The sequence below is a fragment of the Athene cunicularia genome (genome assembly GCF_003259725.1).
Source record: "Athene cunicularia isolate RWA chromosome 17 unlocalized genomic scaffold, athCun1 chr17_part1, whole genome shotgun sequence".
NCBI lineage: Eukaryota > Metazoa > Chordata > Aves > Strigiformes > Strigidae > Athene > Athene cunicularia.
The window spans coordinates 5,897,411-5,912,824 of record NW_020799122.1 but is presented as its reverse complement, the minus strand read 5'-3'; the positions used below and the strand labels follow the sequence as shown (position 1 = coordinate 5,912,824).

The window sequence follows — 15,414 nt, the reverse complement described above, 5'->3', positions numbered from 1 at the left end:
TATTATGAAAACTGGAATGAAGACATATCTGCAACATTCAGTTTTCTGACTGTTAAGACACAGAACCCATCTGAATAAGAACTGGTGATTATTAGGTATCTGGAATTATGCCCACCATCTTCCTTATTCTATGCAGAAGCCTATTTTTCAATTACAATGTTTCAAAACGTAATTATCCCAGTAAAAAGGAGAGAATATTCCTAAAAGTGTAAAAAAAAAAATAAATTTGAAAAAGTGTGGTGGTGGTAGAAGCATTTCTGGGCATTAAGTAGATTTGGGAAATAATCTGAGCACATCCTGCCTCAGACAAAGTAGCTTGGGACAAGAAGCTATTCTTTGTTTTAGTTCTATGACTATAAAGCTCTTGTGCTACAGCCTGGACCGAGGATTTAAGTCTCCATAAGTGATTAATATTAAAAACGAGAAGCAACAGCCAAAACAATGCAACACTTACATTCTTGTGATCAATTGATTCTGCAGCCTTTGTTATTTCATCCAGACACTTTCCAATGATAGGGATCACTTGGCGGTCGACCTCAGCAAAAGTTTTCATGGATTCACCTATCCTCACGATTCTTCTTTCCTCCATCTCTTGTATTTTCTAAAACATTAGATTTAATTCAGATTAAATATCAATATGAACTTCAGAGTTTCAACTGATTTTTCTCCCCAGCATAAATCAGCTGCTTTATAATTTACAGTTTAAATATTTTTTTTTAAGAACAAACTAGAACAGCTGCTCTCATGAAGGCACCAAGTGACACTGTTCCCTCAAATATCAAAATGTCATTTAAAAAGTAATCTTGGTTACTACTGCAGGGAATTTTTCAATTAACTTTCTATGTTAAAAATGCTGATATTTCAAAATCCCAGCTTTGGATTTTTGTAAGGATAGCTCCTAAGGCTTTTAAGAGAACTTTTGCAACAATAAATTCTTACATTTTTTCTGCGCATGTTCTGAACTTCATTCCACTGCAGAATGCAAGCAAACACAAATCTTATTGTCTCCCCTTCCCCTGTTCCCTAAAAGGAAATTTTTGGTTTACAGGCAGTCCTGTACATCATATATTGTTCATACCAGGATCTCTCAACATACGCTTCCTGTTGCTCAATGGACTCAGTGCCATGATCTCCAGCATCTATTCCATGGGCCTCTCGTGTACAACAGAGGGAAACTGGATGTGGTCTAACGCTATTATGACAGATTATAACAGGATCAGAAGGGCTTGAACAGGAATGGCCTGTTTCATACTGGACTGCAGGAATCCCATGGAGCACAGTCAACTTAAAAATCCCCATTGTGTTGACTGATGCACAAGCAACAAATTCTTTACAAAACTTATTTCAACATCTTAGAGCACTAGAGCTTACTGGTGCACTGGTAGTGAAAAGGATACATCTGCAGTACTGTAAGCACGCTCACCTACAAATCAGAGCACTTATTAGATCGAGCGTTAAATACAAATATATATTGCAAAAATTTTTGTATCTGATGTCAGAGATAATTTATCTCAAGACATTGGTTTGAAATACCATGAAGCAAAAGAGGTGCTGTCCATTTAGCTAAGAAGTTCCAGCTATGGATAAGAAAATGCATATTTACTACGCAAATATCAGTTATTTCTCATCAGATAAGTACGTGACATTTTCTCCCTTAAGGAGGCTGTATTTTCCACTTCTGATGCTTATGACCCATTACAACGGAACAGTCATTTAGAGCTTCTGTTCTACTGCATTAATCTCTTAGTCCAACCAACCACAAACTCAGATCTTCAGTCAATATATATCTGATGGCTTTTTTGTTCTTTCTCTAGTATTTCTTTAGGCACCTTAAGACATAATCAGCAAGCTTGCTTAAACCCTTTGACATTCACTACTGCAGAATTATTGTGGTTTAAATTTAAACATCTGTGAAGTCTGATTTGAAGACAGGTTATAAAGGCTTTACAGATGTAATGACGCCCATCTGAATCCTGTGCCAACAACACAAATAATGCTTTCATTCCCCAGCTGCATGGACACAAGAGCTTAACAGAGCAAGATTGTGAGGATTCCAAAGACTATCATAATGTGTCATGAAGATTCAACGTCACCTTCCTCATATTATTTATCAATTGATATCTAATCCAAGAGAAAGGGACAATTTATCCTACCAAGCTCTCCATCTCTTAGGTTGGCAGACTGTGTGTAAGATTTGCTAATGGTGACAAAAATTACTAAAAGGTAAAAAGACCTAGAACTGAGGCAATGTGCAATACACCCCTCTGTTCTAATTGCAAGATTATGAACTACTCTAGTCAGTACTAGAGATTCTTACCTGGAAGATGTTTGGTATGTGTGTGTAGTAATGATCATGCTGCTCAGTGTTGAACTTCTGTAGAGTGGAAGAATATTCTGCTTTGCTGTCTTCTGCCATTTGATGTCGCAGCTGGGCTTGCTGTCTTGCCTAAAGAAATGTCAAAATAAATTTCTAATTTATACTACATGGAAAGAAATTGCATTGTGTTACTCCTCACCATACTATCCTTACCAGTAGGCACCACAGGAACCTTAGCATAAGGGTCTGAACACCCCAGCTTTTGGCTCACTCCTATTTTGCAAAACAGTTCATCTACATCAAGCATAAGCCTGCACACTGCCCCCATTCTTTTCTTGTGTTACAACACAGTGAACAATCTCTGCTTGTACTGCATGTAAAACACTGAACAAGTTTGCCCTCTACTAGCCCACTTAACAGGCATGCACTTTTTCTGTACGGACACTCTTCCTGCTCCACTACATGCCCCCTTGGATGGCACCTGCTTTGAAGAACTACCTACCTGTTGGCAAGCAGTATTTTGCGGGGAAAGGGAAGGGACAAAAAAGCCAGCACGGTTTTGTCTCATTTCACATGTCTAGCCAACATAATCATGACAAAACATCCTAGCTTGTGTTCCCACTGCGTTCTCTGCGAAGTCCTTTATCTGCACCTCCTTGAACAGTGCTGGCATGAAGTGCACAAAGAAAGGGGAGCCCAAGAAGCAGCTGAGACATGACTCCCTATTTTTACCTACACAGATGATTTGCTTTACTACCCACCATAGCAGAACACTGGGCAATTAACCTCACTTCTTTCCCTAGAACAGCCTGTCCTCGAGTGACCCTTTTATGTTTTCTGATTTACAATTCTGCTTCCCAAGGCCTTCTGTTATCTGTTTCACTGCCCAATGTTATTCCCTTACTGCCTATCCCATCTGTTTATTTTAGTTGCCTTTTCCTTCCTTGCTGTTGGCCTTCATACAGCAGCAATTCCTTCTTTTCCCTTCCTACCCAGTTCCCCACACCCCTGCCTTCACTCCCTGTCCTGCACCCATTCGTTGGAGCTCCCTGCTCTCCCACCTCGCATCCACCCACCAGCCGGAGCTCTGCTGCTCCCCCTGCTCCCACACAGCCCCACTCCACCTTGCTCACTCCCATCCGCCCCAGCAGAGCCTGTGCCACGGCCGGGGACCAAATGCTTCCTCCCATTGCTTCGCCATTGATCGGGGTAAGCCCAGGATTTGGCTTTGTAAATCTAAACTACCCTGAGTTTGCACTCATTTTTCAGGCACTCACAGAGCCTCCTCACCCTCTGCTGCCTGTCCAGCCCTGGAACAGTGCTCTGGGTGTCCCCAAAGTGCTATGTTCCAATTACTCCCTAAATTTCAAAATAATCCCTTTACGAAAGGAGAAAGAAAGATTGCTTTAAAAATTATTTAAAGGATTTGGGGGGCATTTCACTGATCACAGCACAGCAATTAATTTTAGCATATTTTAAGTGGGTTTCCATTAAAAACAGTTCAGAATGGGGTTATTCTTTCATCTGTTCCAAGCAGACAATAGTTTCCTGACAATAAATCCATGAAATACCAAATCATGGAACATTTTACTAATCATAACTGGAAGGTAACAGATTCTGCCAGGTTTCAAATTTCAGTTTGAAAAGAAATAGGCTTCCCTCCCACTTGTCTAGCTCACACATCTCACCCAATAATTTATTTCACCTCAATTCAGTTATTTCTTTTGCAAGCGCAGTCAATTGTAGGAATTTCCTAGATCCCCTTCACATTCCTTCTACAAAAATAATTCAAGCACAATGAGAAAAAATGCTGGGCACTGAGTGCATAATAGCAAATAAAACAATAGCATCAAACGGAAAAGACTGCAATTATAACCAAATAAATAAATCCAATCAATAATAAAAATGACAGACTTTCAACTTTGCTTGCTCCACAGGAGTTTTAATTGTCCACTAACTCCTGTAAAGGATGTATATATAACTTTAGAAAATTTACCTGCTGCAGTGAAATTTCCAGAAGCCATATCAATCATTTTTTCCGCCCAAGTGCTATACAGCTTACTAAACTTTATCGTCCACCCACTCATATGAGTGAAAAATAATATAGCCCTGTACTACAAACACAAGTTTACCAGCAAAACAAAGTCAGCCATGGAAAGGCTGACAGCTGTAAGAGTCATGTATGCTTTTCTCCCAACCCCTTCCTCAAGTCCCAGCTGCTCCAGATCAATATTCATTTGTGAGGCCCATTCTCTTGATCTACCTAAGAGCAACCCATTGTTTGAGCTGACTTCTACAACAGCCCCAGTCCCACTCATACAGCTGTCTGTCCTTCCCCCCCCCCCCAATAGTGCAACTCAGGAATTTGTCCCTTGACTCTATTGTTGAAGTAGAAAAACAAGAAATCCATTATCACACATTTCCAGGCAGATCCAGCAAACGTTAAGTCATCAGAGTTCATTTTCATGAGCAAGCTCATTGGTTAGATATGAGCAAAGTAACTCTGAGCTAAATGTATACAGGAGTAGATGCTTGGTTTCCAAAACTATCTTAACTGGCCCCAAATAAGAGAAGGCAACAGATGAGTAAGTAAAATTGGGAACATTCCAAAACGAAGAATTTTTGTATGAGAGCCCCAGTGATGTTTTGTTTCTCCTGGCCATTTAACGCATTTGGCAAGCTTCAAACAGTTTAAATATTTTTCCAGTGAGGTATTTGGATCTTAAAATAAAAATATTTAAAAAGTCTATAAATTTTTTATTCCTTGAATATGTCACTCTAACATCATCACTTCTAGTATTAACAGAATTATATTTTATAGCCAGGTTATTGCACGCTGCTGAAGCACAGAATGATAAAAATGAGCTGATGACATTAAGTTTCACGTTCAGAGTAATGGATGCAGTAGCCTGGAGCTCCAGAGAGTCACAAGAGCTATTTTAGGAGTAATTTATAGTTAAGCTTTACACAAAATAAATTTTTGCCTTCTTTAGTGTTCACTTGTGCATGGAAACAGCTTCAGAAAAGTATTTGTTCAGGCTTCTTAGAGTTAAAGCATTTGCCCTGGACAGTATTTTCAGGAGGAAAGGCTTTGGAATAACTGTCTCTGGAAAACCAGACCATGACTTCAGATATAGGAGGATGATACTGTGATGCAGTTCTCAGTCAACACATTCTCTCCGTTAACTGGGCACGGATAACTGAGGAGGAGCTCACGTTTCCAGCACCACATGTGAAACCACAATCCAGATCTTCTACAGACTGCCAGATTACTCAATTGTAAGAGATGTCAAAGCTAGGTACTCATAACGCAACAAAAAATCCCCTCCTGTCTTGAAGAAAGAATGAGGTCACCTTTCAGCATCATGAAGAAGCAGAAAAGGGTATACACATTTGAAGCAATTGTGGGGAAAAGAAAGCAATTTTCTTTCAAACACGTACACATTTGCAAAAGATACACAGATTTTGCACGCTTCCCCCCGCCCCCAAACATACATCTATAACATCTTTTTGTCCCCAAATAAACGTGCACAGTATATATATATATATATATATTGCCTCCTTCTCCAAAGTCTGCTTTTGTTAAGGCAGTTCTTCTCTGAACTCACATGGCAGCAACAAACCCAAAAGGTCACATATGCCAATGCATGTCTCATCAAGAAAAGCACTCCCCAGAATGAACGACAGTCCAGTATCTGCAGCACCGTTAACATTTCAATAAGCATATGGGTAAACTTCAGGTTTTCACTGCCATGGCAACCAGATTTAATCACAATCACACCAGAGGAGTGTTTTCTATAACTAACTCTGAAAGGAAACTTCAGGTAAAGTATCCCTCTGATATACTGAGCTACTTAAAAACATACTAGCAGCAGGTAGGGCTTATTATGTGTGACGTCTTCTCTCACAGAAGATATACAGAATTGCCATTAAACAGAATCAAAACCAATCTTTTTACCTTCCTTTACACAGCCTTGCTAATTGATGGGGTAGAATGCAGGGCAGTAGCTAACTGCAGGGCAGTAACAACTTAAAAAAAATCGGTAGAACTGTGGCTGTCTTCAACTTAAAAATCATGCCTCAACAGCACTTACTTTATGTGAAAAACATTGAACTCAATAGCTATATGAACTGGCAACATGCACTGTGGCTTCTGTCTCTTCTACAAGGTGGCAGGAAAAAAACAATTATTCTCTCAAGGTTATTTTAACCACATTTCCTGCAGCTTTTCTACCTAACCACTGAGTTGCAAAAACCAGACTTTCAAACAGCATCAAGTTAGTTCCACACTTTTAAATGATTCCACCAGGAGTCCAGAGATGGCAGGTGCAAGTTAAGTAACAGGTGCCAGGATGGGACATAGATGCTCTAAAATCTTTCATGACTGAAGTACTTATGGAAGTATTTCTTTCCCCTCCAAAATAAGAAATTAGAAGAAAGCTAACCCTGCAACCCTTTTACTCTGAAGTAACCCGCATTAGGGAGATATATTTAGTCTGAACCTACTCGTCACCTGCTTGAAAGATCTTGCAGTTTAGCAAACATGCAAGTTAAGTAATCACTCCCTATCAGAGTGAGACAAAAGAACGACAGACAAGGAAAGTTCTCCATAGTCCTTGCAAGCATGGAGTACTAGGCAAAGCTTTATATACTGATCTGAAATCAATCCTAGCACTTTATGCCTTTGACCAGCAGTCAGAAAAGGAAAATTTAGCAGCAGAAGGGGATACAGACATTTTTATGATGGACACTGGGGATCCTGAAGGTGTGAGAAAACGTTAGCAAGCTGCTATGCATTACATGCTGCCTCCTAGAGAATTCAAATATAAACCCTTGTATAGTGTTACTTGCACATACCTTCTTACCCCAAATCAGGTTTGATATGAAAGGCAACTGGTGATTAAAGAGAGGAGAAATTTTGAAAAATCAAGTACACTTTCTGCCATTTCGGTCTCCAATACAGGAAAGAATGAAGGATATTTTGCTGAGAACAATTTTCTAAGACACATTCCAGAAACAGCAAGAGGGTCAATAGACACACTGTCTTCTGGGTTTACACAGACAAAAAATGCAGCTCCTCAAGGCTGTTATGGTGGGAGTGATATGAATAACTGAAAAGGGCAGAAAAAAGCTTTGGCTGCTATTCAGCTGATCCACACTAAGTGGAACAGTTCAACTTCTCAGCAGTCGCTCTTGTCCAGAATGGCAGAGTTTCCAGTCAAAACTTTGGTGTAGTTTTCTTTCTTCTTTCTTTTCTCCCATTCCCCCTCCCTCGCTTTTTTTTTTTAAAACCCAGACAGCATGTGAGATGCATCACTGCCAGGCCACTGCCTGCCAAAATAGATCCGTCTTTGGTAAATCCAAGATCAGACTAAAATGCAAACACACACACACAAATCACCCCTGCCCCCTCTTGAACTACCCAATCCTTTCAAAATAACTTAATGATAAAGGCAGACTCAGAAACACTTCACCAATTTTAAGAATGCTTCCAATTGCTCACAGATTTTTCAGCTGCAGGCTCTGATCCTCCCTCCACAACCTCACATAGCAGCTCTGGGACGAGCGGGCACCATCTTGAACAGCAGCGGGCGCCTCCTGGTAGCAGCAACACTGGCAGCATTTGCAGAATCATTAATAACAGTGGGAATTCTGCCACGGACTTCAAAAGCAGGGCCAGGATTTCAGGCTCTGATTTACATAGCCTCCAAATCAAGCTCCATTGTTTACTATTTTACAATAACCAGTTTGGTCTCTCTGAACAGGCAAGCAGAAAAAGGTTTTGAAATTTGCTTTCCTGAAAGCAGGAAGGTAGAATGGGGAGCTGAAAAATAACAAGCAGGAGAGGAAAAAAAAAAAAAAAAGATAAAAATCCATACTTTTAACATTAGAAGAGGTAGGGAAAAATCTGAGAATCTGTGGATCCCTTAAATTCTTTGGCTGAATGTAATACACAAACGAACAAGCCACAACAGGGGATGGAAAAATCTTCATCACCAGATCTCAGGAATTGTTATCTAGTTACATTCCACATAATTCTGCCAGATTCTAGAAATACTCACTAACAGGAGATACACTGTGGCAACAAAACACCACTGAAGCTCTGACCAGAAAGATGGACCAAGTTAATGGAGCTGGGACAGTAGCACAGTGAGCATGTGGCACAAGGCTCTTGAATTGCTCTGGTCACATCTGTGCTACTAAAAAAGGTAAAATAAAAGTATCATATTGCAACAAGGACTCACTTAACTGTCTCATACGACCAGTCCTTCAGGATGACTAAAGGCACAGTTGTTTGCTGATTAATGGAGTCCGACAGCTAGAAGTTACTTGAAATTCTTCTGAAGTGAAGGAGGCCAAGACTTCAGTTGCTTGGCTTTAAAAGACTTCAGCTCTGCCGCAGACTCCCTTGCACAAACCCGAGTGCTGTATTTCCTGATTATGAAATAAGTGTATCGCTTTTTATTTTCTATCACTTCCAATCAATGGCCTCAATTTGGTCTAAAAAGAGTTTAGAGCATTAAATGTTGTGTAAGGAAGAGAAGGACCATTACATAAGATTTAAGAACAGCAGCATGCACCGCTGACATGCACCACAGAAGAACCTCTCAGCGCACAGCCCCAAGGCCCTTGTGAAATGACTGTGCCTTGAATCCAAGTTTGCCTCCTTGCACTGCCATTCTCATGTCCTGAATGCTAAATATCCAAACTCTCTGGGTGAACAAACTGCAAATCCCTGCCAACAGCCAATAGCTTGCCACACAGCTTAGAAACACAGTTCCACAAGGATACCTAGCAGAAGTTTATTCCAAAAGAATTAGGTGTTCAGGGTGGGTGGAAGACTGAACTTCAGGGAGGAGGTAACAGGGAAAGATGTATTCGGAGCACTGCCAACAATGTTTAAATGATTTCTGGACATCTGTTCAGTTGTACTAACACAAGCAATTAAATTCTGCACTGTATAAATGTAAGCATTGAATATAAATAACATAAATAATTTCAGTACTAGATAATGCATTGCCTAGTTCATACTTTGAATACTGGGAATGGTCCTAGTCATCTCCCTACAAGAAAGTTACCAGTATGAATTTGCCAGCCTTAAAACCCAACTTTATGGGTGTAATACATTTGCTTAAACTGAAAAACTTGGAAACAATAACCTAAATTCTGAGGTCTCTGCTTTACTTTCCCTTAGTTCTTAAAGGGATAATGACATCTCTTCTAACATTTTGGTGCTTTCCAACTGCGTTAGCTAACTGCATTAGCTAAAAACGCTGGTTATATTACATTTCTGATTCAAACTGCAGTTGATCCTTAATTCAGAAGTTGCTCTTAAGCTTCCCCTTCACACGCCCTTTCCCTCCCCAACTCCTTCAGCATTCTTTAGCAATCTACCTCCCAACAGAGTTGTATTGTTACGAAACTCAAATTGCTATGTAGAGCATTACTGCAGAGGAGTACTGCTAAGAGGAAACGCGAGTTCAGACAGATTTCTTTATCTTCCACTAAAACTGACTGGTGCTTCTGTTCATTGATATCTTAATACCTAAGACAGCATATGCATGGGATATCCATGGATAATTATAAAGTTTTCCAGCCGTTCCTGCTGCAGTCATTAACTCCTTATTGACTAGAAATCAAAACTCCTAAATTAGTCATGATTCCAAAAGGGAAACAGCTGCTGTACAGTGTCACAGACAGCAGGTTGTAAACAAGGCTTACTCTTCCAGAAATGCAAATGACTGTCCTGAGGGACTCCCTATGTTCACACACTACATCATCCATTAGGACAGAAGCAATTCAAGAAGACTGGGGTCTGCATAACCCAGAGAAATAACATTAGTGTGAATCTAACAGCCTTAAGTCACATTACCAAGAGAAGCACGTGAATTGATAGCAAATTCGACTCATGTCGCAGAAGGGTTCAGCCAGATCCAGTTGCTGAGCAAGAGAAAAGCAGCTGCCTAATCAAAGTATGTAAAACTCACCACCATGCAGAGAACATGGGAAATCTTGTGGAACATCTAACTCTCAAATAAGAAATGCAGAGGCCAGGCCCTCTTGCACTATGTTCAGGACTGAGCCTTACGTACCTTGCCTGCATGTTTCACAGACACTGCTGCTGCACCTTTATAAATTCACAGCAGAGCATAGGAAAAGCCAAGCCTCCAGAATTATTCACTACAATAAGTATTTGTCATATTAATGACAGAAACACCGCAGAGCCTGTCCACCTTCTAACATTACCTTTTCATGGCACTACATTTTCCAAAATGCTGAGAAGTTCATGATGGCAATAGGTACCTTGAGGCAGGCAGAAGGAGGGGATACAACCAGCCCCACTGTTACTGGGCAGATGACTCAGCATCTCCTGAAAAATTGGGCCTATTAAGTAGTTACGATCTCCAGAAGACAGATACCCACAATCTCAGGTTGTGCTGCAGAGTTTACTGCTGACAGTCTTAATCAACTAAAACCTCGGTGATGCACATCGCAAAGACAGAGCGCTGAGCTAGAGATGTTCCTCTGTGGTTTCTCTGTGAGGTCTCAGCGACACACACTGCATCCGGCTCCGTTGTGACTTGGCTGCTGTGACAAAGCATGTAGCAAACAGTGCATGCAGGATAGTGCTGAAACACAGATCAGAGATTTCTCCAAAGCCTAAATAAAAATATCTTAGTGCACCCTTCATTGTGAGGATGTCTAAATTCTTACAGAAAATATTTGCATCCCACAGCACAGCAGCCTGCAGGCTGGAAAAGCAGTTTACCCCTTGAGAGCAGAACTGCATTTACAGGCAGGCAAGATCAGCTACAGGCAGGAAGATCAGCTTATTCCAATTCCTAAGAAGCAATATTTCTACATCTATGTCCAGTAAGACTTTGGCAGTAATTCAACTCGTGACTATCCAAGGTAATGTAAGTGGACATGTCTTCTATGGGTAGGGTGGGAGATAAAGACTGCATTGAAATGGATGGTGAGCACCCCAGGAACATGGCTTAAGAGAAGAGAAAATGAATCCGAGTGTGAAACATCAGTCTCTCTCTGTAGTTATATTTATAGACTAGAAAATTAATGTTATGGTGATACTGTATTATGAGGTTTTATGCCTTTATGCAAATCTTAAACTATTCTGGGACTCCAAAAATCTTGGACAGAGCAGACATAACCTGATCTGAAAGTCACAGAGCACTGGGGAAAGCTCCTACAGATTTCAATACAGTTGAGATTATTTCTATTTCTCTCAGTTTCTCACTTAACTTCAAAAGCAAAACAAAAACAGACAAAAAAAGGCCAGCACATCTAAAACTCATAAGTATCTCAGAATCAGCATAGGAACAGAACCATCAACTTTTTCATTTCTTTTGGTTTTAGATATGACATATGATTGAGCAGAGAAGATATCAAGGAATGGAATAATTCTGTAATAATAATAATAATTTTGGAGTAATTTTCATTTCAAACTGACAGCTGACGTGAACAAGCTTAAGCAGCTGTAAGCACATAAGAAAGCAAATTAAGTAGGAAAACCCCACTGCCCCAGAAAATATATCCAACTGTCACAGGAGACAAATAAAAACTTAATACAAACTCATCCTTTCTGGGTGCAGGTTGAAGACTTACTAAAAATGAGTCAGTCAAAAACACACAGCAAAACAAAATACCACCCCATGTTTTTAGCAGTGTCAGAGGCTTCTTAATTTATGGGAGTTAAGGCCAAATTTGCACTTTATGTTTGTCTAAATCTACCACCACCAAACTACTTTCTAAATCCACAAAACATTTACATTAATCTCAAAACCACCCCCGGTAGAACTCTCCTAACATAACAGGAACAAAAATCAGAACAAGGTGATGAGTCCTGACTTCAGGACAGCAGTTCTGGTAAGTCATGCACAGCTCATTTCTTACTACTCAAAGCTGAAGTTGTTTTCTGGCAAAAAAAACAACTAGGACACCAACATATGACTGCGTTACCCTTCAGCAAAGGGACAGATCCTGCCTGATACCAAGTACCTCAAACCACTGTTCTTCCCTGCGACTGCTGTGCAAATAAAGAGGCAAAGTATTTACCCCTTCCCATGGCTGGCTTCAGCTACTTCCTCTTTAAAGAAATTCTGAGAAGTCTACTTTGAAAATAAACCTTTAGAAAACCTAGCTGATATTTTTATTGCAAGAAGTCTGCAAAGGCATCACTGGGTTCTACCACATTATCCCATAAATATGTCAGCTTTTTAGTGATTGCAGCTCTAAAGAGAAGGAACAAACAATAGAGCGCTTCCTTATATGTACACCAGCTCTGTGCTGGTGGCAGAGACCATTTCCCCAAATGGTCAAAAAATTGAAGCAGCTCCACTGTGGTTTTTGAAGGAGAACTGCTTTTAAGCAGACATCCCACTGTGATCTAAACGAAACTAAAGCTTACAGCGATACCTACAAGGCTTCCCGGTATTGCCGACAGCACATTGCACCATTTACTTCGTTTATAAGGATATTTTCACAGTACATCTTACTGCATCACAGTAAGGTTCCTACCCTGACTTTACTAAACTGAACCAACAAAACCTTTGTGCCAAACTGCACTTTGTGTTGACACTTAAATTATCTCTGTGCAAATGTCAGCTGCTGATAATTTAGAGTCTCAGTGCAAACACAGGAAGGGAGCTCAGGGGCCCTAATCCACTCCCCCTTTGATTCCTGCATAAAGTCTGTGACCACTGCAGAAACCAAACACAGCCTTTTGCTCCATGTTCATACCACCAGAAAGAGCAGATGGGAGGAATCAAAGCTAAACACCCTGGTCACTCCCAGATCAATGACCAGACTGCCCAGCTGCAAAGATGCAAAGTGGCACAGAAGGCACATGCCTTCTGCATATCAAACCTGAGCTGGTCCTACAAAAGGGAGTTTGGACCCAGCTGCAAAATACCCACACTGCACCCCAGCCCTGCCTCTAAGCACACACCTGAGGCCCTTCGTGAAACAGTCCTGGAGAAATAAGACTGAAAGTCACTCTTAATTTTCTTCTCTGACAGTATTCTGGTTACTTAATCCTAGCAAACTCTAATATGAAGAGTTATCCCTTAGGCAAGGCCATGCTAAGCACTAGTAACTGGTAGCTCCATGACAGAATTTCCTGCTGCAGGTGTCAAAGGCCAGGATGATTCAAAGACAGAGAGATGTGAGCGTTTCAGAGCCTCAAACAGTTTAGCATTGGGTGCATTAGCAAATTGCAGCTCTACATTCTTTCAATTGCATGTGTCATTGTGATCACTGCAGAATTTTAATCCCATTACTCTATAATGCATGATGCAAAAAATAGCTCTAGTAGCTGCTCATATTTGAAGGTACAAGCTAAAGTAGCCAAGGTGTCAATCTCAAGCCAAAGAAATGAGGGCAACTGACCCCATTGCTTGAAGAGCACCTTGTTCCTCCAAAGTGAACAGCATTGGCTCTGAACACAGCCAAATTGTCTGCTTTCCTGGCCAGACAGATTTTTGGGAGCTTTTGGCAGTAGAAGTGCAGCAGCCAATCCATAAAGAGCAAGAGAAAAAAAATCAAGAACTGCTGTAATAGGAGAAGGAGGTAAAAGTCCTCATATTGCTTCATTTGAAGCTGAGCAGTTCCTGCATCTCCCTGAAGCGAGTCAGCAAGAGCTGCCCTCACCAGCAGCGCTTGGTTAAACAATATCCTATTTTGCACTTGGGAGTTATGTAAGAGCGGTCCCAGTCACACGGGCAGAGGGAAGCAAAGAAAGGGCATTATTCACAGCCCTACATGGATGAACCCAGTTTAACACATGCACTTGGAAAACACTGTGCTCTCTGTTCAGTAATATTATTTCACATTCCACTCGTTTTGATAACCTTTTCCTTCTCCATCTACTCCACTGACTGACTGGAAAGTTGACTAGTGCCTTCTCCAGACATTAGCCAACACACATAACTGCAACAGATTTTTTTTTTTCTTTCAAGATAATACTGAGCCTCATTTTGCAATAAATAATTTACAAATTCATCCAATAAAAAGTTAGAGAAATTTAGGAGGGAAGCCCTTTTGATTCACTGTTCAGGCAAGGAGCACCAGGGTGAGGACTGCTTCCCAGAGTTTACCTAACACTGTCAGGTTGATATATCACCACTATGCAGCCTTTCACTCTAACCAGAAAAGGTCAGATGTAGAAGTAAGGTGTTTCAGCCCTCTATTTCAAATAGTAAGTCCTGTCTCTGTATGCCTTTGACATGGCCTCAGCTTTGGGGAAGAAAAAAAAAAAATCTAGGGCAAGTGCTAATTTTATCTATAAAAAATGTATTCTAAAAATCACTTTATACATTTAAAGCAGAGATGATCCTCCTCTGTCAAAAAAACCCTCATGTGGTGCTGCATCGTTAACAATCCTGTACATGCATCCATCTGTAAAGTGCCCTGACAAATCCAGAAGGCAACAAAGGATCAGATCTGCACGGTGAATTTACAACTAATAGCCAAGCAAATTACAAGACCAAAGAGGTATTTTTCTCCTTTGATATGCAACAGCACTTTTGGGAAGTTCTCTAAGGTTCTTTTTCCATTTACTGTCCTCATTTCCAATAGTATCCCTGATGCCATCTGCTATGCAACCTCCATGATTCTCAGCATACTAGAAATATCTTAAGATCCCACAGATGTAAAGAAAAATTTGTATTTGAGAGCTTCCCAGGGTTGAATTAACTGAGAATAGAAAGACAGCAGACCTCTTGAAGAGAAAAATCTACATTTTACAAGGATCATCTTGGACTAGAAAAGATTCCTTACCTATAATTGAGTTTCCTATCCCTGCAACAAAATGTTTGGTATGTTTGAAGTTCAGGGAAAACAAAACTGGCCTTATATACTCTAACATGGTGGTTCTGACCTACATTACCACATCTTCTGGCAGATTTTTAACACCAAAAAGAGAAGCAATTTAAACATGCTTTCTCCTTCTCCATTGCTTTAAGTTACAGGTACACCACTGGACTTAGACATTTAAACTTTAAGCATCCTTCTGCATGTCCAATTTTGAATCAAACTAAAGAGAAAAGATATTTCAAGATGGATACGCTGAAACAGAAATG

General features: G+C 40.4%; 1 protein-coding gene across 18 annotated transcripts in view; it reads right to left on the bottom strand.

Moving 5' to 3' along the window:
- Positions 1-15,414, bottom strand: part of FNBP1 (formin binding protein 1) — an 87,514-nt gene that overhangs the window by 32,084 nt on the left and 40,016 nt on the right. For all 18 annotated transcript variants that reach the window (XM_026860345.1, XM_026860346.1, XM_026860342.1 and 15 more), the window contains exons 7-8: positions 2,318-2,446; positions 455-601 (exon numbers count right to left, since the gene is read on the bottom strand). In XM_026860345.1, the coding sequence (XP_026716146.1) occupies positions 455-601; positions 2,318-2,446 (276 nt within the window). The remainder of the gene's footprint in view (positions 1-454; positions 602-2,317; positions 2,447-15,414) is intronic.